The sequence below is a fragment of the Motacilla alba genome, chromosome 13 (genome assembly GCF_015832195.1).
Source record: "Motacilla alba alba isolate MOTALB_02 chromosome 13, Motacilla_alba_V1.0_pri, whole genome shotgun sequence".
NCBI classification, from domain to species: Eukaryota; Metazoa; Chordata; class Aves; order Passeriformes; family Motacillidae; genus Motacilla; species Motacilla alba.
In genome coordinates this window covers 7,482,679-7,510,472 of record NC_052028.1, presented here as the reverse complement: position 1 = coordinate 7,510,472, position 27,794 = coordinate 7,482,679, and the positions used below count along the sequence as shown (strand labels likewise).

The 27,794-nt window shown below is 43.5% G+C and overlaps 1 protein-coding gene across 1 annotated transcript; it reads left to right on the top strand.

Annotated features, from left to right (window-relative positions):
- Nucleotides 1–317: 317 nt before the first annotated feature.
- On the top strand, nt 318–27,794 carry LOC119706469 (solute carrier family 22 member 5-like). Its single transcript, XM_038150224.1, has 10 exons — nt 318–816; nt 9,268–9,371; nt 11,870–12,024; nt 13,383–13,554; nt 14,519–14,645; nt 19,280–19,380; nt 22,230–22,444; nt 23,724–23,906; nt 24,407–24,542; nt 25,099–27,794. The coding sequence occupies exons 1-10, from the start codon at nt 424–426 to the stop codon at nt 25,184–25,186; spliced, it is 1,674 nt and encodes a 557-aa protein (XP_038006152.1). The 5' UTR covers nt 318–423; the 3' UTR covers nt 25,187–27,794.

The following is a 27,794-nucleotide window of genomic DNA, read 5'->3' as shown; positions in this document are numbered from 1 at the left end:
GGGGATCCTGTCCCCCAGCTACGGCCGGGCGGGAGCTGGAAGGCGGCCCCGGGCCCGGAGCGGAGCCCCGCGCCGAGGGCCGGGAGCAGCGGGCAGGCTCCGTGTGTGGCACAGCCATGGCACACCCGCGTGTGGCACAGCCATGGCAAACCCGCGTGTGGCACACCCGCCGCACAGCCGCGCTCGGCCCGCCCCAGGCGGCTCCGCCTGCCCCGGCCCGGCCCGGCCCGGCCGAGCCCCCGCCGCGCCTCCGGGCGGAGCGCCCCGGGCCCTCCTCCGCCGGGCCGGCCCCACCTGCGCGGCCTCCGGCAAGCCCCACCCCCAGGCCGGCCCGCGGCGCGGGGTGCGCGGCCGAGCGGGGCGGCCGCTTCCTGCCCGCGCCACACGGAGCCGCGGCACCGGCGGCCGCAGCTCGGCCGCGCCATGCGCGACTACGACGCGGCCACCGCCTTCCTGGGCGAATGGGGCCGCTTCCAGCGCCTCGTCTTCTTTCTGCTCAGCGCCAGCATCGTTCCCAATGGCTTCAACGGCCTCTCCATCGTGTTCCTGGCCGGCACGCCCGAGCACCGGTGCGTCGTGCCCCGCGGGGCCAACCTGAGCGGCGAGTGGCGCAACGCCAGCATCCCGCTGGAGCCGCGGGGCGGGCAGGAGGTGCCGAGCCGCTGCCGCCGCTACCGCCTGGCCGCGCTCGCCAACTTCTCGGCGCTGGGGCTGCGACCCGGCTCCGACGTGGAGCTGGAGGCGCTGGAGCAGGAGCCGTGCCTGGACGGCTGGGAGTACAGCCGCGATGTCTATCGCTCCACCATCGTCACCGAGGTGCGCGGGAGCGGGAGGGGAATCCCGGGCAGCCCCGGGTGCCGCGGAGAACCGCGGGGTTATCGCAGTGCCCGTGCAGCTCTGCCGAGTTCTGGGCTCTCTGCCGGCACGTTGATCTGCTGCTAAACCCGCCGTGCCGAGTTTATTTTGAGGTCTTCTGTTCACTTTCATTTGCATAAGAACGAGGAAGGAAACTTTTAGAGTGAGGGTGGTGAGACACTGGAACAGGTTGTCCAGGGAGGTTGTGGATCCCCAATGTTCATAGGCCAGGTTGGATAAGGCCTTGAGCAACCTGGTCTAGTGGGGGGTGTCCCTGTCCATGGCAGGGACTAGGTGATCTTTATAAGGTCCATTCCGTTCTCTTAACATTGTTTGTTTCTATAATGAGCTTCCAAGTGCAGCCTGTTTCCTTACCCAGTGAAACTGGTCACACTGTGCAAATGCTTCTTGGTTCATCAGGTATCTGTGCAAGGGGCTGGAGCAGGGTCAGCACTGGGTTCAGCTTGCTTGATGTGACAGAGATGTCTCTTTTAACATCAGCAGTGTTTGTTTTCTTTCTTTAAAAAATAAAGGTGGTAGAACTCATAGAATTACAGCGTGGTTTGTGTTGGAAGGGGCCTTAAGGAACACCCAGTTCCAACCCCCTGGCATGGGCAGGAACACCTTCCACTAGACCAGGTAGTTCCAAGCTCTGTTCAACCTTGCTCTCGTAGGGATGCGGCATTCGTAGCTTCTCTGGGCAGCCTGTGCCCATGTGTCACCGCTCTCACTGTTTGGATCATCCTGAGTTGAGCAAGATGCATGGGTCGGGGAGGCCTGGTTTGGTGCTTTATTCAAAGGACCCTGAACTTTGCTGTGTGCCCACAGTGCCTCTGCTTTTCCCTGTGCTCACGTGCTGGGACAGGTCATGTTTGTGTCTGTGCAGGTGCACACCGCTTGAGTCAAGGCTGGGGTGTGGGCAACCTACCAAAGGTGAAGCTGTGCTGATTGTCACTCAGCTTTCAGAAGAAAGCTGTCCAGACCCACAGGGGCAGGTTGACTTAAGAAGCAGGGAAATGGATTTTGTGAAGAACTTTGGAGGAATACTTGAACTTCAATACAAGTATAGGCCTTTTTCAGAAGGCTCGCAAAGTTTGTACAGTCCCATTGCCTGGACATGAGTTTCATGGAGCTGGAGCTCCATAAAAAAATCTGCCATGATTTCTTGTTTTGCAAGCTGGGTTGTGATCAGTGTTTGGGTAGTGATGGGTGTGAGTACTAAATGACCATAAGCTGATCTGGGCACAGAGGACTAAGGTGACTTGGGGAACATGGGAGAGGAGCCACGGCAGCACAAGGTAGGATTAGAAATGGGGACACAGGAGTTGTAGGAAACTCAGTCAAAGGTATGAATGATTCTGACAAGTGCAAGGCATTGCCTCATCTGTTCCTAAGGAATTGCTGTCTTACTGGAGAGGAAAGCTGCTCAGAATGTCCCAGCTCCAGTGCTTGCTGAAATGCACTGTTGTGAAAGGCTGAGTACTCTCAGGGCAGTGTAAGGCAGTTGGCATCTTTGTGGGCAGGCCTTTCACAGGGGGACGCATGGTGTTGTTCTGAGTGCTGTGCTAAGATGGTTATCCTGGCTTATATGTGCTGCTCTGTCTTCAGAGCTTCACTCAGCTTTGGCTTGATGTTAATTAAAATGTCTTGAGCTATTGAGTATCGTCCAGGAGTCTATAAGAAAAGGGAGCTGCTCACATAGTGCTGAGACTCCCCAGCCCTGGCTCCTGTCTGTGTGACTTGGCAGATGTCCTGTGTCCGTGGGAGGCAATGTTTGTCTGCCCAGGCATCATGCACTGAGGCAGTATTTTTTTTCTCATCTAATATTAATGCTTCTGAGGGAGTTTTGCAAGAGCTGTGGCCTTTCACACACTTACAGGTTTTCAGTGTTTAACTTGTTTAATTTCTTGGCTTGGTGGTACTGCTTTCATGATTAACTAATCTTGTGTTTAGTTGCATATCTCTAACTTGTTGAATAATCATGAGGACCTTTGTCCCAGATTTCCATGGCTGACACTGGGAGGGGGAAGGGGGATTTTTTTTTTTTAAGAAAGGTTTTTGCTGAATCTCTCAAGACTTTAGAGAAACCTTGTTTATGGTTCTGCTTTTCAGAGGAGACTTAAAACATTCAGTTCTCTCTCACTTGAAGAGAGACTTTCTTTTCTCACAGACTAACAACAGAAGGTTGTTATTAGCCAGTCTGCAGTATTTAACCAGCGCTGGTGTAACAAAATCCCTTTCTGTGTTTTACTTTTTGAAATGCTGTAGCTCAGGGCATAAGAAGGGTTTTATTTTGGCTCAAAAAACCAGCTGTGTCATTCTAATTCCTCCGTAAGTCCTGTAAAAATGAATGTAGGAGTAGTAAAAGTTCATACATGGTAGTAAAAGGACTAAAGCAGGAGTAATTAAGGGAAAAGATTAACTTCTGCCAGTCATGGCTGTTATGGGGCTATACCAGGAGTAGAATTGAGCAGCGGAGTTAAGGGCATGAGTGCACTAGAAATATGATATAATGAGGTGTTAGATGATACATCAGTCAGAACATTTTAGTTCACACAAGAGTAATTCTTAAACAGTGAACCATAAACAGATGCTGAATTTTGGATACACCTATTCATCCTCAGCTTCTAAAAAGGTGTTCTGTTGTTCATCAGTTTGAAATCAGTGCAGGTGGTGCAGATTTGCATGCTTTGTGTCTGTTTTGCTATTGGCAAATTTTAGGGCCTGTTGGCTTTTGCAGGGGAAGGATGCACATGGTGGGACTTGCCAGGTGTCTAGAGGCTGGTTAGGTGCAGGGCTGGTGCTCCTTTCTGTGTGGGTGTTGAGAGAGAGAAAGTTCTGGGCAGAGGTAGGGGCCCAGAGGTTTCCATTCTGTACACCCCAGGGATTCAAGTGCCCTGCTGTGCTGTCAGACCACAGTCCCTGGAGATGAGTGGGTTATGCCAGGGCTTCGGGAAGCAAGGGGACACTGCAGCAGTGACATGTGCAGGACACAAAGGCTCTGGGGCACATCTGGTCACCCAGAGGTTTTGATGTTCACCCTGTTGGAAGGCAGAGGGATGTATTGCTTCACTTTGCCAAAATAAAAACACAGGCTAATGCTAGACGTTGTAATCTATAGTCATAGAGTGGTTTGGGTTGGGAGGGACCTTAAAGATCATCTACTTCCAACCCTGCTGGCATGGGCAGGGACACCTTCCTCTAGAGCAGGCTGGTGCAGGAGTGGGGCCAACAGCTGAATTGTAAATCAATCCGGTGTCATCCAGGTTCAGCTCTCACCCAACCCTTCATTAATGTTACTCACCTCCATTATTTATCATCTTTTGAAACAGGTGCTTCTTTTTTATTGTTGTAGGTTAGTATCTGCTTATCACTGTGGCTGAAGTTCATACTCATAACTTTGCAGCCCCGGAGCTGAAAAAGCTGTTTGCAGCTTTGCAAAAGCTTAGTAGTACTAGTCTTGTCAGTACAGTACTAGAAGAAGGAAAAGAAAGTCTGGTTTTCATTTAATAAGTATACACAAATGTCTGACAGATAAGCAAAGGTGTTTGTAAAATGCTGGGTTTTTCAAGGTGTGATTTAAAAAGCACATCATGCAGTAGTGTTTGGAGTTGTACAAAGTACAGCTATTTGTGACATCAAAACATAAAGTAAGATTAATATTGTTAAAGAATAATAGGCCTGCAGTTGATATTGTTAAATGGAAACAGTGCTCTTTTAGAGGCACTGTGGACAGTTAGTGACAAGGTAAAATTCCCTTTATGTTGCCTTTACTTTTAAATTCAAATTCACCTCAGGTGAGTGCCCTGTTTCCTTTTTCTCCAGCCATCTCAAAAATATGATGTATGGGGAACAGTTCCATTTCTGCACTGGAATCGTAAAATATTTGGCAATTTCCTTCCTGTTCTAGGCAAGCTTTATCTCTGCAAAAATGTAAAACAACTAGAGGAGGGAAAATTAAGCAGAATGTGTATTTTGTAGACACAGACTTCTGTTTGCTTTAGATAATAAGTTTCAATGTAACATCTAGACCTTTTAAGTATTTGGAATTTACAAATGTGATTTTAGAGGAAAGGGTGTTTAATAACACTCTCAGCTTTCAAGTAAGCAGAGAATACGTGTATGGATATAAACAAAATCAGATTCAAGATCAAAGGTTGTCAGTGCTTGGTTATAAGACTGAGATTTTTTTAAGAACCTGCCTGAGAGAAGCAAGTGGAAGTAGGGAATACAGGGTACAGGGCTAGCTTCAAAAAGTTTGTTGTTTTTTTTAAAAAGAAACATGTTAACATGTTGTTTTTTAAAAAGAAAATATTTATACGTGGAACTATACTAGAACTATACATGGAGCTAACTTAATTTTTCAATTATACATGTTATTCTGAGCAAGACAGGAAAAGAATTTAAAAAAATAGAGGAATGGGAAGACACAGTATCTTGTAGCTGTAAAAATTGTTTTGTCTATAAGGCTTTTCCTTGTAGGACAGGAGTATAACCAGGTGAGGCTCTTGAAAGTTTGTATTTGTCACAGTCCAGCTTTGTTTAGGGTTCTTGTAGTGCACTAGGGAAGGGTCTTGAGTTTGTGGAAGGGAGGAGATCTGATGGAGTAGTTTATAGAGTTTTTATTCTTCTCAGGGCTTGCCTTTCTAGCAAGGGACTTGGAGACATGTTTCCAGGCAGCTGGCATGAAGAGATCAAGCAGAACTTGGAAAGTGCTCTCCTAGAGAGTGTGTAAGTGATGACTGTAGTGCCTGGGACTGTTTGATACTCGGGCCCCAAACCTGGGCTTGAGAAGGAACTGCTTCAGTCCCTCTCCTTTTTGGTCCCCCTGCCTTCTGACCCAAGCTGTCCACATTCCTGGCCATCTCCATAGCCTGTCCTCTTTTTCCCATCCCCTGTTCCCAGCTGTCCTCACCAGCACTGGCATCAGGCAGGATCTGCTTACAGAGGTGCATAAGCACAGCTCAGCTCCAGCACACAAGTGAGCATTGTGCCGGGTGTGAGGCTGCTGACAGGCATCACCCCAGCCTGATGAATTGCCTGGGAAGTAGAAAAATCACAAAATATCTGTAAGATGAGTAAGAAGACGAGTTTAAACTGCAACAGAGGATGTCTTAAAGTTATAACAAAATAGATCAAGAATGCTCTGTTCTGTTGGGTACCAGTGTTGGGGGTACAGTGCTTCCCAATCAGCAGCTGCTCTTCGAAAACAGAGTGGAAATGTTTTCCTCCTCTTTGAAGCCCAGATACCTTGCCAAGGTTAACCTTATCTTGTTCACTGGGGCAAAGGCTGTTACAGCTAGCAGGCTAGTTCAAAAGATACTAAGAAGTGAAAATAGCACATGATTTTAGAGCACTAGGTCACGGTGTGCTGTGTCCAAACAGCACTACCAGCAGCAGGGGTTGATTAGTAACTACTCCTGGGACACTTGCTCTTTGCCATGCTGATCCAGCAGTGTTGCCTTGGTGACTTCCTCTTGGACAATGTGCAGTTGAGGGAAGGGTATGGTTGCAAAATGATTCTGGAAGGATGATGCCATTATCACTGACAAGCAGTATAATAGACCTTATAGGTGTGTCATTAATGAGTTGAAGACTTCGACATTTATTTACTGGGGCAAAGGGTAACAGACCTTAAAATCCCTTTGTGCTAATTATTGCGCTTCTGTGGAGTCTGTAAATAACTGGTATTGTACAACCAAGGTAGTTCTGCTTTGGAAATTTGATGTTGAAGTTCACTTTGATGCCTGGTTCAAGTGGCCTTCAGCATGACAGCTCCTTACTGGGCTTTAACAGGGAGGCCAGAAAAACAAGCTGGTAATCATTGCCACATTTGAATGCCCAGTATGTTTCCACCTGCCAGTGCAAGAAGGTTTTGGCAGAGCTGTGCTAAACATTTTAATACCGTGAACTTTTCCAAGAAAGGTCTCCACCTCAGTGATCTGAAGGAAATGTTTGTTACAGGACACAAACATGCCAGTGTCTGGAAATCCAAGTGTTGTTCAAGCCGTGTGCCAAAGTGCAGGGTGTAGGACAGATGAAAGGAGATGGTGGACTCACAGGCACAGGGTGATCAGCTGGAAAGTAATGATCTATTTAGCAATGACAGATTAATCACCAAGACAGATTTTAGTTTTGTTATTGAGGATGTCTGACTGCAGTAGTTGATGCAAAGATAACTTCTTGTGAGTAGGCAAGTCTTTAGAACAGCAGGATTTGTATTTGTGGTGTTTGTTTCTCTGGTAGATGTTATCATATAAAGGCATATGATAGCCACTGAAACCTTTGGCCTGTATAAATTATAAATTTGATAACAATCATTTGCTGGTATTTCCAAGTTGCCAGGTATATTTTACTGAAGCTTCCCAGCTGGCTTAGCCTCTGGGGTCATGACAGGCTCAAGCTTTCTTTAATCTATAATGAAGTATAGCTTTTGTTGAATAATACAGATTTAACGTTAAATGTTAATTACAATTCATAATTTAAATGATGTTGATAACTATAGTAAGTTAATTCCTTACCATGAGCGGGATACATTTGTTAACACATTGAAAAGCCACAGTTCTGGAAGGAACTTCTGTAGTGCTGCCTAATCAATGGTGGTGGTGGGATGTGCTGGAGCGCTGCCTGGAGTGCTGGTACCTGAGCTCCACGTGCTGTGAGCCTGGAAAGGCCTGGGGAGAAAATGCTGAGAGTTATGAAATCTGATAGAAGGAGAGGTTTTTCAGACAAAACCACAAACAGATTTATCAATGGAGGGGTTATGAAATGACCTGAATACAGTTACGATTTGGAAAAAGGTGTATATTGACCTTAATAATTATGATGACTGTCTTGTAAATATAAGGTAATGTAAGGGCTGGCAGCTAGAGTTAGACAGCTGATGAGAGTGTAGCCTGTGTGAATGGCCATAATTCATCTCTGGAACAGTTCCCAGTTCTAATTCAAAACTAGATGCTATTCCATGAAATAAGCGATGGCTCAGTTGCATTTTGACACAGGAATCTGGCATTGGAAGGCCATTGCTGGTGTTGTTCATTCTGTGCATAGTTTTAAGTGATCCTCCGGCCTTAAAACATGGACTAGGGTGCAGTTCTGGTGTGACTGTTAACAGGCTGAGGGCTGTGAGATTGCTGGAGTCAAAGGCTTAGTGCTGAGGAGATGGGGCTGGCAGACAGAGAACCAGGAGCATTCCCACGCGTGGGAGCTGGAACGCACAGCAACTGCTGTGTGTTTATCTTGGAGCAGATCAAAGCATGGAAGGGTGTTCCCTTCAATGAATTGAAAAAAAAAAATACTCAATTATTTGTAACTGGAGGACAAGGAGGATTAATTATTCAGGTCAGGGTGAATATTTTCATTTCAGCCTTTTTAATACAGATTAAAACTTAAAATTTTCCATTGCTAAAACATCAGAAGGGGGCTTGAGGGAGCTGTTTGAATAACTATGCTCAGAAGAGTTTGATCTCACATCAGAAGCATCTGTTGCCTCCCAGTTCCTCTCCTGCAGGGCTGCAACACCTGCCCTCGGGCAGCAGGTACTGGGAGAGCTCTGCGAAACTGGTTTTATGTCCTCCAGTCAGAACATAGCTGTGAAGGAGGAGATGAGGGATCCCCACTGGGTTTTGTCCTTTCTTCCAATATTTGCACATTTTTTCCCCCAGAAAACCAAAACAGAACCAAGAGTCTTTAATAATAGTTGTTTATGTAGATGGAAAAATAGCATGAGTGCTGTTTCAAAAACATTTGACTTAACTGGGTAGGATCTTGAAAAATATTGAAGACTTTATTTAAAAATATTTTCTTTTATTCCTCATTTTTGTTTTAATCTTGGAAATCTTTGTTTGTTGGGTGTATATTTCAATTTGTATTTCAAAGATTCTAATTGAGGTTACTTAGATTCCCAGTGAAGAATGAGCAGTCTCCTGTCTCTCAAAACCAATGTAATAAAAAGGCTTTTTCTTTCTATGTTGTTGTTTCTATAGTTCCATTTTTCTTAAATTAGTAATGTGAATTTTTAATGGGAAACATTACTACATGCAGGGAAATCAAGTTTAGAAACTACTTACAATGGCTTCATACTGACAGAGGGCAGGGTTATGTTGGATACTAGGGGGAAACTCTTCCCTGTGAAGGTGATGAGGTCCTGGCACAGGTTGCCCAGAGCAGCTGTGGCTGCCCCATCCCTGGAAGTGTTCAAGACCAGGCTGGATGGGGCTTGGAGCAACCTGGGACAGAGGAAGGCGTCCCTGCCCATGGCAGGGGGTTGGAATGAGATGGTCCTTAAGGCTCCTTACAGCCCAAACTATTCTGTAATTCAGTTCTCACTCCTTCCAAACCGCGGTCAGCAGAGTTTAGGAGGGAGGGGAAATCCTGTTTATTAAAAGACTTTCCAATTCTCTCTCCCTGCAGTGGAATCTCGTATGTGACAACGACTGGAAGGGACCCCTGAGCACCTCCCTGTTTTTTGTGGGTGTCCTGCTGGGATCTTTCATCTCAGGACAGCTCTCAGACAAGTAAAGTATATACACCAGAGCTGCTGTCTCTTTGATGCTCATTTGTAGGCATTTCTTGTATATCAGCTTTCCTACTAGTGTCTTTCTGCAACTACTAACACGAATGTTCTGTGACTGTCTAACCTGAATGTACACAGAGTGGGTAGAGAAATGTGCTGAGCTAGAACAGAATGTTACAAAGATTGTTAGTAGGTGTTATCTACATCTGCTTGTTCTTGCAACAAAGTCACTCTACAGCAAACTGGTTTTTTATGCCAGAAAACTGGGGTTGGAGATGGGTTTTGTCTGGAAAAATCTGATCAATTACATTCTCTTCTGTTTAATTTGGACTTTGTTCAGAGGGATCTCTGACGCTTGGGGGTTTTTTTGGGTTTTTTTTTTTAGTTTAAACTGGGATTTTTCTTTTTATAAACTATAGCTGTTCTTTCTCATCATCAAATACAGCATTTAAGTCCAATGATCTGTATTTGTGGAAGCACAAATGCTGTTCAGCCGTACTCCAGAGAAGCAAGACTTTCTTGCTTATCAGTACAAACATAAAAAAAAAGGGAAGACACCGTTAATTTCTGTGATGCCAACAGTTGTTTGTATTTTGTAAAGCTCAGTTTTTCTGATTCTCTCCCTGGGATTTGCTGTGCATTGTGTGCTGTCTTTCTGATTCCCTGAGAACAATATGTGGTTCTCTAATTTGCTGGCATTTGCAAAGTTCCTGTTTCCCTGAAACATAATCTCCGTGCCACAAATCTTGTGGCATCATTTAGGGCCTTTACAGAGCTTCCTGCCTATCAAGTTGGACCAATCTCAAGCTTAGAGAGAGTGATGTTTAAAAATTAACCAGGCCTCCTGTACTTCTCTCCAAAGCTATATGCTATGGTTTTTGTCCAAAAAAATCCCTGGGCAGGCCGGTGTTTGCTCTCTCTGTGATCCTGCCTTCTGCCTGGTTCCTCCCCTCACAGTCCTGCTCTTTCCCCCTGCACAGCCAGCAGGCTGCTGCTGGCTCCACACCCCCAGCCACTGCACCCTTGCTTGCAGGCCCGAGGTCCAGCAGTGTCCCTGTGTCAGCTCCTCAGCCTTCTCTCTTAGGAACTCATCACTGAGGAGCTCCAGAAACCTCCTGAGTTGTGTCCTTCTAGCGTGTCCTGGAGTGTTCACAGCCCTTATGATGGCCAGTGCCTTTGGACACGAGGAGTTTCCTGTGGTGCTCTGCAGCAGGTCCTGTTTGCTTTTTTCTCAGCGGTGGTTGCAGCAGAGACCCAGCTCCCACGTTGGCCTCCCTGCTAATCCCAGCCCATGATCTCAGCTGGCTTGTCACTCATCCCCAGGCCCAGCTCCATGGCCTCCCACATGAGGGGTGATTCCCTCTTCCCTGAGTCTCTCACCACCTTTTCCTGGTGCTGCTGCTTCAGAAGGCTCAGGTGCTTCCTTCCAAAGAGTTCCTTGTCTGCTACAAGGATCCTGAGTGTCTCCCGTGGTCACTACCCAGCAGGTGAAGCAGGAGGTGTTCTGGTGCCAGAATCCATGAGCTTCCTACCTTCACACTCTGGCAGTCTCCCGCAGCTCCTTCCCCTGGTAGCACGTGAGGATCCATCCATACAGCCCACCCAGTTGTAGCCACTGAGGGACTGCAAGCTCAGGGTCAAGAGCTCCTTCTCTCCATGAGGAGAATGCTCCAGCAAAGCTGCCTGCAGTGTTCTGCACTGCAATGAGCCTGAGACATGAAGGCTGACAAAATATTTGGGGGTTTCAAATAGCAGTCAGTTCTTTGTGGTTGCCCACAACACCAGCTGTAGACCTGCAGGTCAACACAGACTTTGGAGCTGTGAAACCTGCACTCAGCACATCCTGTCCCAGCAGTGTGGGGCTGCCTGGGCCAGGACAGCAGCAACTGCTCTTACAGCAGCTTGACAGGTTGAGTTTAGTTTAATTTCTTTTCTCTCTGGTTTTTGGGGCTTTTTTAGTACTTCATCAAGAGGTCTTCTAGAATCCCTTTATTTGATTCTTGTTTAAATCAAAGGGAATGAAGATTGCAGCACAGAATCACTGACTGCCAATAGCATCTTCCAAATCTGAGTTTTACCTCTGTTCCAGAAGCCTTTCTTCTTCTCCTTTTTTTTGACTTGTTGATCTGTCAGGGGCCATGTGCCCCTTGGAGAAGAAGCATTGGATACTCTTGCACTTTAAGTAACTTGTTCCTGATGATTTGTTTCACTGCTCATCCTATCAGTAAGAAAGGAATAATGTTCCAGCACATACTTGAAGGTGACTTAACTAGCAGCCCTTAGAATATTAATTTCTCTTGGCCAGTGGTGTTTTTTATGTGTTTAGAATAGTTGTACCTGTGTTGCATTTCCTGAACCTCTGCTTTTTGCAGAAGTTTTGTATCTCCTTAACTATGCATATAAGTAATTTTATTTTTCTGTTTCTGTAGATTTCGTTCATGATGTTGTTTAATCATATTTTTTCCCCTTCTCTTTCTTTTTTTAATCTGTCCATGGAAGGTTTGGCAGGAAGAATGTGCTGTTTGCAACTCTGGCAATGCAGACTGGCTTCAGTTTCATACAGGTCTTCTCTACCAGCTGGGAGATGTTTTCAGTGTTGTTTGTGCTGGTTGGCATGGGACAGATATCTAACTACGTGGCAGCATTTGTTCTTGGTATGAAAGTCCTGCTGGTCACTGCATGTATCCTTTCATCTTATGCTTTTCCTGCTCCTTTTCAGTACTGACTTAGGGTTGATTTGTTTTGCCAAGCAACACTGTTAAAGAGTGTGGCCTCACCATGCATGAATAACTTCTCTTCTCCTTGGAAGCTTCCAGCTGATAGAGGTGCAATTTGAATTATTTCTATGGTTTACCATCCTAACAGGGGCAAAACCCCAGAAACTGACTATTTGAAATAAAGTCCATCTTCTAGTGGGAGAAATAATACATGTGAGACATGATTTTTTGGGGATTGGAACTACATGATCTATAAGGTCCCTTCCAACCCAAACTATTCAGTGATTCTATGATTTTTCTGGGATTTCTGATGTCTATTTTGGGGCCTAAATACCTGTTTAATTTAAAAGTTGCAAAAGAACCAAGATAGGTAGAGTAATTTTTATAAAGTCTTCTTTAAACAGCCTATAGTAAAAATTTAAATGTTGTCATGATTTTTGCTTTGTATACTTTCAAGCTAGCTAAGACCATATTTAATTATGGGGATGTGAATTACCTCATGAATCTGGGATTAAAAAAATTAATTTACAGTGATCTCACTGTCCAAAGTACCAAATGGTGGCAAGAAATTATTTCTGAGCCAAGGAAGGCCAGTTCAGGGGTGAAAGCAGTGCTTAGATAACCTCATTGCATATAGCCTGCTGCAACTGCTGGCATCTTCTTTGATTTCCATGGAAAAAATAAATATTGTATTTTTTTCCTTTGTCTATTTATTTGCAGGTCCCAAAACATTGCAGAGGAGGGCACTGACCCCTGTTCATGCATTTAATTCCCCTGGCAGTAGCGTGGTCTTTGTGACCAACATGATTTCCATATGTCTACCCCAAAAGACTGTGAGGAGTTTGGCTAAATAGTCTTTTAGAAGGTTATACAGGTTGGGAACTTCGTTGAGGCACCTTTGAAGTATTCTTTAAAGAAGCTGGTCACTCTTCATAAGCTGGAGAGGATTCTGGACATCAAGCTACATTTAACTGTTGAGAATGTCAGGTGATTTCAGCCCCTCAGGTAAAATGTGAGATTCTAAGATAAAATTACAGAAATATGAGCTACATATTGAGCTACAGAAATGCTGTGTGGCCCAGTTCTCATTCTTTTACACATATAATTACCTCCATTGGTGCAGGATCGCAGCATGAAGCAGCTCTGTGGTGCCTCTCCAACTAGACAGCAAAGTGCTACATCCTACAACTCTGCAGTGCAGTGCCTTTCAAAGCCAATTGCTACGGGCATTTTTATTAAGTTACCTGGTTGCTATTAAGCAAAAATGCTAATAATCCCTTTGCTGTTCTGAACAGGCACAGAAATCCTTGGCAAGTCAGTCCGATTGCTGTTCTGCACCCTGGGTGTGTGCATCTTTTACGCCTTTGGTTACATGCTGCTGCCTCTGTTCGCCTTCTTCCTCCGCGACTGGCGGATGCTGCTGCTGGCGCTCACCCTGCCCGGGCTGCTCTGCATCCCGCTCTGGTGGTGAGTAGAACTCACTTACAACACTTTAGTCTTTAGAAGGCCCTGTCTGCAGATTTTTAAGATGATGAAGCTAATGAAATGCAGGAATGGGTAGGTAAAGAAGGGATGCCGTGTCCTTTACTCTCCCAGTTGTTTAGCTGTCAGTCCGTGGCGTTGTGTGTGATCTGACTGATGCCTGAAAAACCTTCTCTTCATGTTCTGTAGGCTTCTGTAAAATTAAGTCTTGCACATGCAAAGAAAGCAAAAAAAGGTCAATAAAACTCATACTTCTGCACCAACTGAAATCCACAGGCTTTTAAGTATAGGTGCGAACTAAGGGCAGAAGGAAAAACCAGATGTTCGTTCTTACCAATTTTTCATTGGTAGGGTGACACAGATATGACAAACTACAAAACAGTACTTGCACAGCTGCGGCACTTCCGTGTTTTCTTCTGTAGTTCTGTAGTTGTACTTTTGAGTGGCATGTAAAGCTGAAATAGTCCACGTGGTGGTGGTGTTGCTTCACTGACAGCAGCAGTTGTGTTTGTCCTTCCATCTCGGTTCTTGTGCAATCGAATGACTGGGGAGTTCTGCTCTCTGTTTTGCCTTTCTGTCACAGAATTTACACTTACTAATTTTATACGTGTTAGCCTCTAAAGATATGTTTCTTAACCTACAGCGTGCTGCCTGTATGCTCATATTTCTGAATTTCTTAAATTAATCCCATACTTGGAATGTTTGGATTGCTCTTTTTCCTGAGTCACTGCTAATTCCTTCAGCACTTCTGAAATCCATAAGGGAATATTAGTCTGGTCTTGTTCCTTACACTAGTCTGCTCTTGCAAATCTGGTTTCTGTTGTCACTGCACTCATTTCTGCAAGATGGGGCATGTTTAGAGATCTTTCTGCCTGGAACAATGATGTTGGTCCCTTCAGCAGTTCTTTCTATGGAAATGCAGGCTTGTTATTCTGAACCTTCTCTGCAGGGTCATTCCAGAGTCTCCACGGTGGTTGATCTCCCAGGGGAGGTTTCAGGAGGCAGAAGACATCATCCGAAAAGCTGCAAAAACTAATGGCATTACAGCCCCAGATGTAATATTTGACCCTAGTGAGGTAAGACTTGTTTAGCAGTCCAGCTGTTTGCTAGACTTTATGTAAAGCAATTAATTCCATTCAGATGAATGGAGTTATGCCTGCACTGTATTATGTGCTTCTCAAGTGGGTGAAAGATCATTGTTTTCTGCTGAAAAGCACAATACCCTTTCCCTTCATTGCAAAGCCTTTGTAGTCCCATTCCCACAGGAATGCTAACATGCATTCTAATGCAAGCATCTTTTTCAAGCAGTTTACAGCTGCCCTTTTTCCTTTTCAACTCTATTTTTCAGGAGAGGATAATGAATTTGAGGTGTCTATTGCTTAGTGATCTAAATATTTGCACCAAACAGATTCTGTGCTTATCCAGTCTATAATATAACTCTGTATGACACAGGGCTGTTCCTGGCCAGTGACATTGGAAATACTGTTCTAGTTCATACTCAATTTCTGTCACAGAATTTACAGTTACTAATTTTATACGTGTTAGCCTCTAAAGATATGTTTCTTAACCTACAGCATGCTGCTTGTGCGTTCACATTTCTGAATTTCTTAAATTAATCCCATACTTGGAATATTTGGATTGTTCTTTTTTCTGAGTCACTGCTAATTCCTTCAGCACTTCTGAAATCCATAAGGGCATATTAGGATTCTAATCCACGTTAGGGAAAGCAAAATTTGAGCCCCTTTCAAGTGAAGTAGTGACAGCTATCTTTCCCATCTCTTTCTTCCTACACGCTCCTGTTTTCTCTGGAAATCTTCCCTTTGTCCGAGCTGAAGGGTGCCTTTAAGGTGTAGAAGCAGTTCCATAGACCTTCAAACATGACCTCAGAAAGTCAAGACAGACAAACTGTTTGTATATTCCACAAGAATGGGCATCTGGACAGATCTCCAGAGTCTGTCTGGGCAGTTGCTGGCTGACAATTGACAGTGTCCTGTGACTGTCGTGGTTTAACACTGGTCCAATGCCAGGCATCCAGGAGCCTTACTCACCCTCTCCTGCTACAGCTGAGCAGTGGAGAGGGAAAAAAATTACCAAAGGTTTCGTGAGTGAGATAAGGACTGGGAAAAATATTTCAAGGGCAAAACAGGCTCAACTTTAAGTTGCAAAGTGGATTTATTATTAGCAAAGTCAGAGGAGGATAATGAGAAGTAAAATAAACCCTTAAAACACTTTTTCCCCCCCAGCTCCTGCCTCCTTCCCACTAACAGTGCAGGGAGATGGTGTGGGGGTTTTGGTCAAGTCATCACTGAGATTTTCTTCTGCTGCTCAGGGAGAGCAGGGAGAGGAGTCCTTCCCCTGTGAGGCTGTGGAGTCCCTGCCACGGGTGACAGTTCTCGGTGAACTTCTCCAGAGTGGCTCCACTGTCACAAGCTGCAGCCAAACCACACCTGCTATGAATGTGAACTACGCCCATGGGCACACAGCCCTCCCTAAACTGCTGTGCTGTGGGTTTCTCTTCCACGAGGTGCTGTCCTCCAAGGACACGCCAGCCTGGAAGCAGGGCCCTCTCTCTCCACTGGGTCTTCCATTGGATCACCTCCTCCCCTCCTCCACTGACCTTGGTGTCTCCATGCTCTCACCTCCTCCTCTTCTCTGGCTAGAAGAAAAATTGTGTGTGTCTCACTTTATTTTGATTTTCTTCTCAAATCTGTTACCTCAGAGGTGTTACCAACCTCTCTCATTGCCCAGCCCTGGCCAGCAGCATGTCCATTTTCAGAACCATCAGGGATTGGCTCTGCTGGACATGGTGGAAGCTTCCAGCAGCTTCCCACAGGAGCCATCTTTGTAGGCTCCCTGCTATGAAAAATGAGGCCATGCCAAACCAATTCAGTCCTTTAAGTGAAAATTCATATAATGCATATAATGAGTATAATATACTTGTTTGCTTTACAATGCCTCTGTTCTGGGCTAAGGAGAATGGGAAGCCATTAAGCTGTAGGTGTTTTCTGCTGAGATTGAAACAGCTTCTCTGGTGTTGAAGTCAGCTGACTGAGGTACAGACAAAGCTGTTTGTGCAGACTTATTAGGAGATAGAAGGGCAAACATCCTGGTCTTACTGGAACAGAGTAGGAATGCCAAGAAAACACACTCCTTCTGATACCTTTTCCTCTGGATCTTCGTTAGATGACATATTTTCCTTTTTCTTCTTCTTTCTCATGCTGTGGCCATGAAAACTCATCTATTGCCAGCACTGCAGCAGGAGAATAGAAGACAAGCTCTGGCTCCATCATCTGCCTAAGATCACTGTTCCTGGAATCTTCTCTCTTGTTCTTACAGAGAAACACTGATGTGTTTGCGGTCTCTGAATGGGGTTGGACAGTGAAGGAGCAGAAGGCAGGGGCAAAAATAGGGATTGTATTCCAGGAAATGCTGGACAAGGGGAAATGCTGATGTTGTAGCAGGGTGGGCTGGAGAATGTGGTGTGCATTTACAGACATTAGCACATCAGATTTCAAAACATACTAACTTTCTGACCATCAAAGGAAAATGAGCTTGATGAACATGCAGAACTCCTGTCCATCTCTTTCCTTTCTAAGGTAAAAGTAGTATTGTGGCCAAAAGATCTGTGCAAAACTCCTCTGCATCAGTGGTGTGTATATGCTGTTCTTGTGTCTGCTGTCTGAAGAGCTGGAAAGCAGCAGGCTTACAGCCTCTTGAGGGTTTAGGAAGCATGTTTATGCTGCAGAGAGGTTCTCAGAAATCTGGCTGGCCCTCTGCCTTCCTCATTTGGAATGTGTGTTTGGGATGGAGGAGCCACCCGAGCTTATGGCTGAAGAGTCCCTCAAGCCTGTGCAGCTGGAGAGCAGCAACTGCAGAATTTTGACTCCAGAGATTTCAAGCCAGTTGAGGTCCTGCAGGTGATGAATGACAAACCAGCTGTGGAGCACAAATAGGGCCTGGTTGGTTAAGAAGGGAGAGAGATGTTTGGATGATGGGTTTAATTTCAAACCATCATTTTGGCTTCCCTGCCCTTCTCTCATAATTTCTTGTTTGAGCCTGTCCTGGTAAAGATCATGTTATCTGCTTATCCAGCTCTTAAAAGGCAACGAATCTTTTTCTCATCAACTGACTTATTGACTGAATTTTTCTCTTCCTGGTTTTGTTTTATGCTTTGCTTGTTTCTTCTTCTTTTTTTTTTTTTTCTCCTTGTTTCTTGGCAACAAGTAGAGGCATGTGGAAAGATCATGTGATTTATGAGAAAGGGCTATGAGCTGTGAAGTGACTACAGTTTGTAAGTTTGGCTTCAGGCACAGGGAAAGCTATCAAAGGTAAAGGACTGTTTGGCTTTTGTAGAAAATGGGACTGATGAAAGCAAATACACAGAAATTTGGTGTGTACCAGACTGCTATTTCATTATCCAGATCTTCAGAACCAACTGTCACTTGGAAAGAATTTTCATGTTACTGCAGAGGTTAGAGAACCTCCAAGTTGCTTTATCAGAGCTGATAGTTCTAATCAATGGAATTTGTCCTCTTAAATCACCTTTTCTAGATTATGAAAAATCTTTCCCTTGGTCCCCCTCTTTAGGAGTCTAAATAAAGTCCTAATAAAAAAAAATATTTCTTTTTTTACAATCTTACCAAGCACAGAACTTGTTCTCATACTTTGTGGATGAATACCCTTGCATTGTTTACATGCAAGTGATTTTATGTTGAAAGGCTGGAAAGTTTAATGGGGAAAGGAGAAGATTGTTGTCTTTTTGTTTACATTCTTAGAAGATAATCTCAAAAACAGACTACATAATGATGGGCACTCTTCAGCTCATTAGCCAGTTTGTCCCAGTTTAAAAACATTACTCTTAGGTCCAGCTTGAGTAGTCATTGTCTAACTCTGCCCTGCTGCAGTTTATTGCAGCAATTGTTGTTAATTGTTGCTGTGTCTGCAATGGACAGTTTATCGCTTTGTTTTCCTGATACTTGAAGACTGTGTCTTTCACATGTCCTTGGTCTTCTGGCCCTTAGGCTAAAGAAACCCTCTACTTTTTTTCAAATGTCTCACCATCCTTGTTACTCTCTTCTAGTCTGAGTGCAGTTGATTCTCCAGGTGCAGTGCTCAAAACTGGATGTAAGAACCCTTCCAGTAGTGACATACAAATAGTGAATTAATGCTGTTGCTTTATAATTCAGTTAACAAAAAGCAGTTGTTTTGTGAAGCCTCAGACAAAGAAAATCATTACTATAGAATCACAGAATGTGCTGAGCTGGAAGTTACCCACACAGATCATCGAGTCCAACTCCTGGCCCTGCACAGGACATCCCGAGAGTCACACCAAGTGCCTGAGAGCATTGTCCAAGTGCTCCCTGGGCTCTGTGAAGGCTTGGTGCTGTGACCATTGCCTGGGGAATGTTCTAGTGCCCAGCCACCCTCTTTCTGATACCCAACATAAACATTCCCTGACTCAGCTTCATGCAGTTTCCTTGAGTCCTGTCACTGGTCACGAGAGTTAAGAGTTTCAGTCTAAATTTTAAGTGACTTTAAATTAGAGAGGAGCTTCTACTTTCACAAGTTTGGCTCTTAAATGTGTTTTGTTAGAAACCTCTTTCAGTAGAGCAAAAGACTGAGGTATAAGTTGGTGGTAGCACTTTGTTTCATAATCATTATTTTTGCAGGAAGTTAAAGTTCCCATGTTTTGTTGTTTGCTCTTTTACAGCTACAAGATGTGAATTCCCAGAAACAACAGACATACACCATTTTGGATCTAATGAGAACTCGAAATATCCTGACTATCACAATTATGTCAGTGCTTCTTTGGTAAGCAAGTGTGATTCAGGAGTACGTAACTTTAAATACTAACGTGTTCTGAACTGATACAGACAAAACCAGCTCAAAAATCAGTGACTAGCTGGCTGAAACAACAAAATTCTGGTTACATAGGTTCTTGATTTTGGTGACAGTGCAGAAACACATCTGGGTTGGTGTTCCTTCTGAAACAGACTTATCCTGAATTGAGTAAGAATCTAGACTGTTGGCAGTGGGTGTGTGGGAATGCTGCCTGATCCTGGGCCTTGGGGAATGCTCTTCTGACTGTAACAAAGTCTTTTTAGAGGAATGAGTCATACCCTACCCCCAGTCAGAGAACTTCTGCCCAGGGATCTGAACGTGATGCCTGACTTAGGGGAGAATCATTCCATTTCTTTTGTATTGGCTCTTAAAGGGATAATGCTGCTTTTAAGTTCTCATCTGAGATTTCCCCATATTTTCCTGGTATCTGCTTTGTCTACTTGTCATCTTCAGGTTGGTTTTCACTAGCTGAAGCCATGCTTTATGCTCAGTTTGATCAAATGGTTATTTTCCTAACCAGAAATCTCAGGAAAGCTGCAAACAGAGAGGGTAACTGAAAAACTGCCAGAGGCTGTACAAGTGAGGTTTAATTAGTGCATGTACCTAATGACCAAACCAAGAAGGTCTCTCAAGTGCTTGGGAGCCAACTAAGTTTATATGCTGTCTTTTTGAACAATGTTCCTGCTCCTTAGTGAGGCACGGCCTCAGAGTTCAGTCCACTGCCCTGCCAGCACATACATGATGATGTGGCATCTTAGGTCAAAGGATGAATTGGCTTATATTTAAGCCAGATTCTCTGGCCCATCACCAAGCACAAGGCCAGGCCACAAACACACTGAGAAGGGAACTTGTGAAAAAAAAAACAAAAAAAACCAAAAAAAAAAAACAGCTCAAAAAGAAGAGTAATGTTAGTTCCTTGCAGAAATGTCAGTAAGGTGCCTGTATAATGTCTTACTGCTCAAGTCCAGCCACTGACTCTCATGTTTGATTGGAAGTGAGACTGCCCTACTCCTCATCTGCTTGATGTGGGGCATTAGCTCCTGGGCACAGCCAGTTTTGGGTGTGTGATTGTAGAAATCAAAGGCAAAACCTGTTTGAACAGCATTTCTGGTAGGATGAAGCAACTGAGAGAAGCACTGACATGATAGTATATAATCCATTCTAATGGATTCAGTAACCCATACTGAAGGGCTTTTTACCACATCAAAAATCAAGTTTTATGATAGGCAGAAAGAGCCAAAGAGGTACAGTTGACTTGCACACTCTTACCTCCTCTTGCAGAAAAGTATTTGGTTATGTTGGGCAATTTTTTCACTATTCTAATTTGTATGTCAGTGACCTAATCTCCTTTAAATTAATTTCCCAATATATAAAGATATAATATCTTGTGCTTCCTCACAGCACATAATTTTCCAGCCCATGGTACACTGATGGTATATTCTGTATCATTAATTAAAAGTTCTCACAAAAAAGGGCTATAAAAGACGATAGCTGCAGACAGCAATATATCAGCTTTACATGGTGCTGAATGTTTTGTTAATTTTGACTAAGTAACAGGCCGTTAAAACTATTCCCTTTGCAGGGTTTGCACCAGGGATGAAGAAGTTTGGCTTCTTGGCACCCTAGGATGTGTAAATACCACTGAAGTTTTTCTACAAAATATATAACTATATTAAGGTTTGCCAGTATAATGAGCCGAGGCAATGTGCTACCAAAAGGGAGTTCCAGCATTACAGTTTGTTTATTAAAATAACTCCAAGGAGCACAGGGTGTGAAAAACACTGCAGAACTACTTCTGAGAAGAATGGCTTAGGGCAGGGCACCACAGCAGCCAGGGCTAACTCTCAGCTGTGTCACTTCATGCCTTCCCAGGTACACTAAGCAGCTTTATTTTAAGCAACTGGACCATGAAGGCTCTTCCGATATTCAGTGAGGAGGAGGAAGAGCTAATCTTTTGTCAGTGGTGCACTTGGTGCTGTGCAGTGGTTTTGCTCCAGGTTCTGGTATAAGGCAGATGCTGGTGGAGATGAAGTGCCAAGTGTTCTGTGCCTCATGTTTGCACCTGGACATGTCCTGATCCGCTGCTCATTATTTCCTTATTTACTACGTTATACTTGTTGGTAAAGCTTAACCTTCTCTACCCAGCATCTCCCAAGACAGGACAGAGTTTGTCTCCAAGGCCAGTTGTGTATTTCTCTGGATTACATGGAAGCCAGCTGTCATTTGGCACAAAATTAAGATGGCAGTGTTCCAGCCACCAAGCTCTGTCCTGATGCACTGACCAGCCCAGCCATGCCAATGTGATTTGGAAGCTGCCCAGCCAGCTTGGCAGAGAAAATCACGGGCTGCTTGGGCCTGCCAGGATGCCATACTCCTCCTCTCTGACTTTATATAGAAAGCATGGAGCATAATGACCCAGAAACAATGCTCTCCACCCAGAGCTCCCTGGTAAACATAAGGGAAAGCTGCTGTAGGCCTCAGCAGCAGTAAAATTCAGTAGCTCAGACTTTCAGGTTAAGGCTATAAACAATGGGAACTACTGCAGTACTGCAGTGTGAATGATCACCGCTTTCTTCCCAGGGTAATATATTTTCTTCTTTGAATTCAAGAGCAGTCTGAAAGATCAAAAGCATCTGCATGGTTTCATTGTTGACTTGCTGTTTCTGAAGTCAGCACTTTGGCTGCTTCAGAAGTGAACAAGTCTGTCAGATGCTGAATTTACCTTACACACCCATTTCTATGCTCGATGGAAATGTGGAAGAGGTTCATGGCAACCTGAGGAAGAGAGATTTCTTTAACCCTGCTATTGTTTCTTTCAGGTTGATAATCTCAGTTGGCTATTTTGGACTTTCTCTTGACACACCTAACTTGCACGGAGACGTGTATGTGAACTGCTTCCTCTCAGCAGTGATTGAAGTCCCAGCCTACATCATCTCCTGGCTGCTGCTCCGCAATCTGCCCCGACGGTACTCAATGGCTGCTGCGTTATTCTTGGGAGGCTGTGTTCTTCTCTTCATTCAGCTGGTGCCTTCACGTATGGAATCATTAGTTGATCTCACATATCTATGATAGGTGACGTGCAGTACCTTGCACGGGGCAGATGTGGAGGAAAAGTGTCCTGAGGGGACTAAATACAGACACTCGTGTCCTATCTTTGCCCCTCTTCCTTGGCTCTCAGTGCTGCTGCACAAGTAACTGCCACAACAGGACATTCAGATACAGTTTGAAAGGTGGGTCATTGGCTTTGGGATCTCTTGGGATTAGAATTGTAGTCCAGTTTTGCCTCTAAACTACATCTCTGGCAGGGTGTCCTGGTAAGGTCCAGGTGTAAAACCAGGACTAGAACCAACCGGAATTTGGTAAGTGGAAGTTACCACGGGGCTGCAGAGCTCACTTCCCAAACAGCTATTGTTGACTTTAGAACTTGTTTAATGAAGTCATGAAACTTGTTTAATGACTTGTTTAATGAAGTATTTTTGATAAGCAGAGATGTTTGTACTGAATTAGTGTTGATAGTTAAAATAATGTGGAGCTACTGGGAAGGAGGGCCAAACAACATTTATTGGATCTCAAACCATATGTATCTTTAGTCCAGTTAGATTAATAGGGCTATGGAGTCATTACTGATAACAATATTGAATATAAGGGGAGGTGGTGTTGCCTAGGACTCATTTAAAAATCAAAGGAATACAAAAGAGAATGTGCAAGAACTGCCTTGCTTATTTTATACAGGTAATATGTGTGCTGCATTCTCAGGTTTGGTGTTTTTTACCCCTGTTCTTTGAGCTAATTGGACAATGATATGATCTGGCTTGCTTTTCAAATCTTAACTGTCCCAGTTAAAGTCAACCCAACTTCCTATATTAAATTATTATAGCTAAGAGTCTTAATGAAATGAAGAGTGTACCTAAGAATGTTAATGAAAAATCAGGTTTTTAGGAAACTTAAAATAAAATAATTTGTTTCAAATGTTTTACTTTGATCACTTTATTAAAAAGGGATATATGGCATTTTTTTTGCAATAGCAGAAGTCTGGCCCCTGAAACCTGAGAGGATCTCAGCAGTTCTGACTCTGTTCTCCTTATTTTTCACTTGACAGGAAGCCCTATTTTCAAGAGAAAAGGGAAATGTTGACTTCTAGTAATTTAAAAAAGAAGACATTTAAAAAGAACATTGCTTATTTTTGTGGGTACTTACAGGGAAAAAAGACACCAGATATTGGAGTTAATTAGGCAGGAGTTACACAAACACAGAGGAGTTAAGGGATGCAGTGAATTGCAGGAGCCTAAGTCCTGAATGTCTTTGGGTTTCAGATCTCCGTGCGCTGTCTATTCTGCTGGTGATGTTGGGCAAGTTTGGAATCACCTCTGCCTTCTCAATGGTTTACGTTTACACTGCTGAGCTCTACCCAACAGTAGTAAGAAACATGGGAGTTGGAGCAAGTTCCATGGCCTCCAGACTGGGCAGCATCCTCTCACCTTATTTTGTTTACCTTGGTGAGTTACCTGGGGTGCTGGAGAGATGCTCCAGAGACTCAATTCTCTTGCCTCAATAAGGACACTTCTTTCAGCTGTTTGTTCCTACTCCCTTGAGTTCCTACAACCACAGTTAACACATACACTTTGAATGTCAGGCTGTGATGAGGGCTGGTTGGTTTTGTTTTTACTGAAAGCACAAATCTTACACAGGTAAAGCCCTGAACCTTGGTACAAACATTACCACAGAACCACAGAATGGTTTGGGTTGGAAGGAACCTTAAATATCATCTCATTCCATCTCCCTGTCACGGGCAGGGATGCTTCCACCAGACCAGGCTGCCCCATTCCCTGTCCAACCTGGTCTTGAGCACTTCAGGGATGGGGCATCCACAGCATCTCTGGGCAATTATCAGAAACTTAGAGCTGATGCAGCTTTTTTCCTTTCCTTCCTTTCCTTCCTTTCCTTCCTTTCCTTCCTTTCCTTCCTTTCCTTCCTTCCTTTTTTTGTGTTTTACTAGGTGCCTATGATCGATTCTTGCCTTACATCCTGATGGGGAGCCTGACTGTGCTGTCAGGAATTCTCACACTCTTCCTGCCTGAAAGCTATGGTATGCCTCTTCCTGACACCATTGATCAAATGCTGCGGGTGAAAGGGTAAGTGCCACCTGATTGAACACTCCTCTGCTCTGAGGAATGGTCTTGCCTAGGTATGGTCAGAGGGAGAGGCTGGTTTTGGCAGAAAAGGTAGTACTCTGTTGAAAATACAAAAGCTTAGCTGAAGTCTTGGTCCCTCTTCCCAAGTGTAAATGTTCATGTGCACATCTCTCAGCTCCAAATTTATCATTTGACTCTGATGACTTAATAAAAGCACATCTGAGGAATGCATTTTAAAAGTGTGTTGCTTTATCAAGGTATAGGGACATGTTGTAGGTCCTGAAAGTCTCCTCAGTGCTGGGGAAGAGCTGAACTCTTCCAGTTTACTTCAGCTGATCTGAAAGGCACTGAGAACATGTGGCCTTTTGCCATGGCTCTGATGGAAGATGACACATGAGCACAGATGTGGTGTAAGAAAGGGACCTTTTCAACTGAAGTCAACAGGATATTAAAATTAGGAAGCTGTAATGTTAGACAGGACTCAGGTTTGGTTTTTTTTTTCCACTAAATTCTCTGTTTTTAAAGTTATTTTATTTTTTCTTTCTTCAACCCCCAGATTGGAATACAGGCCTCCATCTAGTAGCACAAGGGATTCCAAGGAAGAAGAAGAAAATCCAGAGATTTTTAAAAGCACAGCTTTTTGATGGAACTCCTATGTATTTCCTGGTGGACTGAAAGTTGAATGGACTTCTCTTCTAAAATTTATCCTAGAAAGGGCTAGTGACAACACTTTGTTTTCTGTAATTTGAACCTTATTTATTAATTTAAACACAGTGTTCCCTACATTCTCTTTTTATATGAACATAAATACTTTGTAGCCTTCAATGAGATTTTTCAGCCACGGTTGAGTTCATGCAGTAGTGCCAAGGAGCAGAATCTGATCAATCTTTTGTAACTTTACACGTATAGTTCAGCTGAAAGATACTTGAAAATGAGTTCAAGGGCTGGCAGGGTGCTTGGATTCTTCAGTGAACATCCTCCAGAGCTAATGCTTATATCAAGGGGTAAAAATTGCCTGAAAAAGTTGCTCATTGCTTTTGGTTCTTTGACTTCTGTTTGTGGACAGGAAACTTATTTATTATAATGAAGGTTTATGACAACGTGCCTCATGATCTTACTCAAATGACTTTGCACATGCTGAATTTGTTCCCAAATTGAGAAAGATGCAAAGAAAGATTTTGAGAATGAATTCTAACCTGTTATGTTTTAACTCAGCACAGACTGTCTTGCACAAAGTATTTAGCACTGAAATTTTGTTCACAAAATTCACTTGATTCCAATGCTGGATTTCAAATGTACCTTCTTGGTGAAGTTGTTTACATCTGACCTTGGATATGGCCTTTTTTCAGGCTGGATTTATTCTAAATAATGCAAATGGTTTCACCTGTGTGTAGAGGGAGTGGTGTTCGTTTGGCATTCTCCCTTTTTAGTGTGTGGTGAAAGTTTCATGTATAAATTGTTTTAATGTTTTCTGTGCAATTTGGATGATGGAAACAATTCTCCTGTCTTTGTTCTGTGTTTTTCCCACTCATATACACATGCACACAATTAATATATTTAGTTGTAAATTTTTATGTTCATCACTGCAGTGACCTTATGGTGGAATGTACTGAGAACAAAATTCAGAATATATCTCTGACCCAATTCTCCATCTTCAAGTGTCAACTATATGATTGCTGTGAGGTCTGTTCACTCTAAGTTTCACTTAACTTATATAATCAGGGAATTGCTTTTAAATTGTTTTTAAAAACCCAACAAACCCACAAATCTTGCTGTCAGTCTGCCAAGAAACTGCTCCTTGTGTTGTGGAAGTTTGGCATTACCTGTGTTTCTTTAAATACACAATATGTATGTACACAAAGTCTCATTTGTGCTATGCTGGTTACAGTGTGACAAATGTGAGTGGTGAAAAGTTTCTCTCTCATGGCACTTGTGTTTTGTTCTGTCTTGTTAAATTAAGACAATAATAATAAACAGCCTAAACCTTTGTAGCCTCAACTCTCAGGGTCTTTACTGCAGCAGCTGGTTGGGGAAGTTTTGAATTTTCCTATGGTGTTTAAATATACAGGTGATGTTGGCTGATTCCAGTCTTTCATTAATCAATATCCCAAATTCTGACCTTGGTAACAGACTCCAGCAGTGGGACTGATGTGTACCTTGGACTGCTTGTCACAGGAAGAAAGTAGAAAATTCTGTATAGACTGTAGTGGTTTGCTTTGGTAAATTCTTCCTAACAGTACCTTGAGTTCTAGGGTTTGCTTCACTTTTCCTGCATTTTCTCACCTCTTTATTTGGGATTTACATTTATGAATTCAGCCAATGTCCCTGGGTCAGAGAATGATACCAACACAGTGTTGTCAGCTTTTCCAAGGAGAAAAATCCAAAGCTTGGGGCAGGTTCCGTGTCACTCTTTAGCAGGTTGACAAGCCCTGAGCAGGCAGGTTTAAAATGCAGTATGTGATTCGAGGCTACTGCCAAAGTTGAGAATCTGGATTTTACAAGCCTCACTGCACATCACAGGACAGCCTTGACATGAACTAATACATGTCAGGGTAGTGCATGTAACAGCCAGTCCCCCTTGCCTGAAAACATGACCTGATCTGTTAGGTTTGCAGCCTTTTTGAAATATTCATTGCAAGCATAAGAGTATGTTGTAAAATGTAGTACAGATATTTTTCTTTGTAAACCTTATGTTTAGGAACTGGAACACTGAGAAGCAGCTTTTTGTGTGTGTGTGTTGTAGAAGAATGATCTGGTAACTGCAGGAATCTGAGGCAAAACACATTTAGCTGCAACTTCCTTGTAATGAATTTGCCAATGTAAACAACCATGTCTCATAAGGCTCTTCCTGTAAACAGCTTCAAAAAATACCCTGAAATGTAAGATATGTGCTTGCCTGATACATGATTTAGTCTGAAAATTCCAGTCCTGAAGTGCAGTGTCCATTTAACATCTGATTTAGCTGTAATTTCTTACCCACTGTTTTATCAAAGTATGTGCCTTGAAAGAGAGACTTTTTTTTCTTGAATATTTAAATATTTTGATGTTTACTGAAGTTCTTTGTGAGGTTTTCTGTTATTATTGTTGGTTTGGGGTTTTTTTTTAAATCCAAATTGGGGAATTTCCTGGTTGTGACTAATACTACAAAACTCAAAGGCAATCACTTCATGTCAAAAAAAGGTTTTTTCCCTTGCTTATGTTTTTAAAAACACAAAGTCTGAGTCATAAATGTGGAACATAATTGATACAGCA

Bases quoted from the DNA above. Each gene is read 5' to 3' on its own strand.
- LOC119706469 (XM_038150224.1), top strand. From the start codon at position 424: ATGCGCGACTACGACGCGGCCACCGCCTTCCTGGGCGAATGGGGCCGC. The intron at 817-9,267 runs GTGCGCGGGAGC...CTCTCCCTGCAG, and splicing joins GCTCCACCATCGTCACCGAG to TGGAATCTCGTATGTGACAA. The intron at 19,381-22,229 runs GTAAGCAAGTGT...TGTTTCTTTCAG, and splicing joins ATTATGTCAGTGCTTCTTTG to GTTGATAATCTCAGTTGGCT.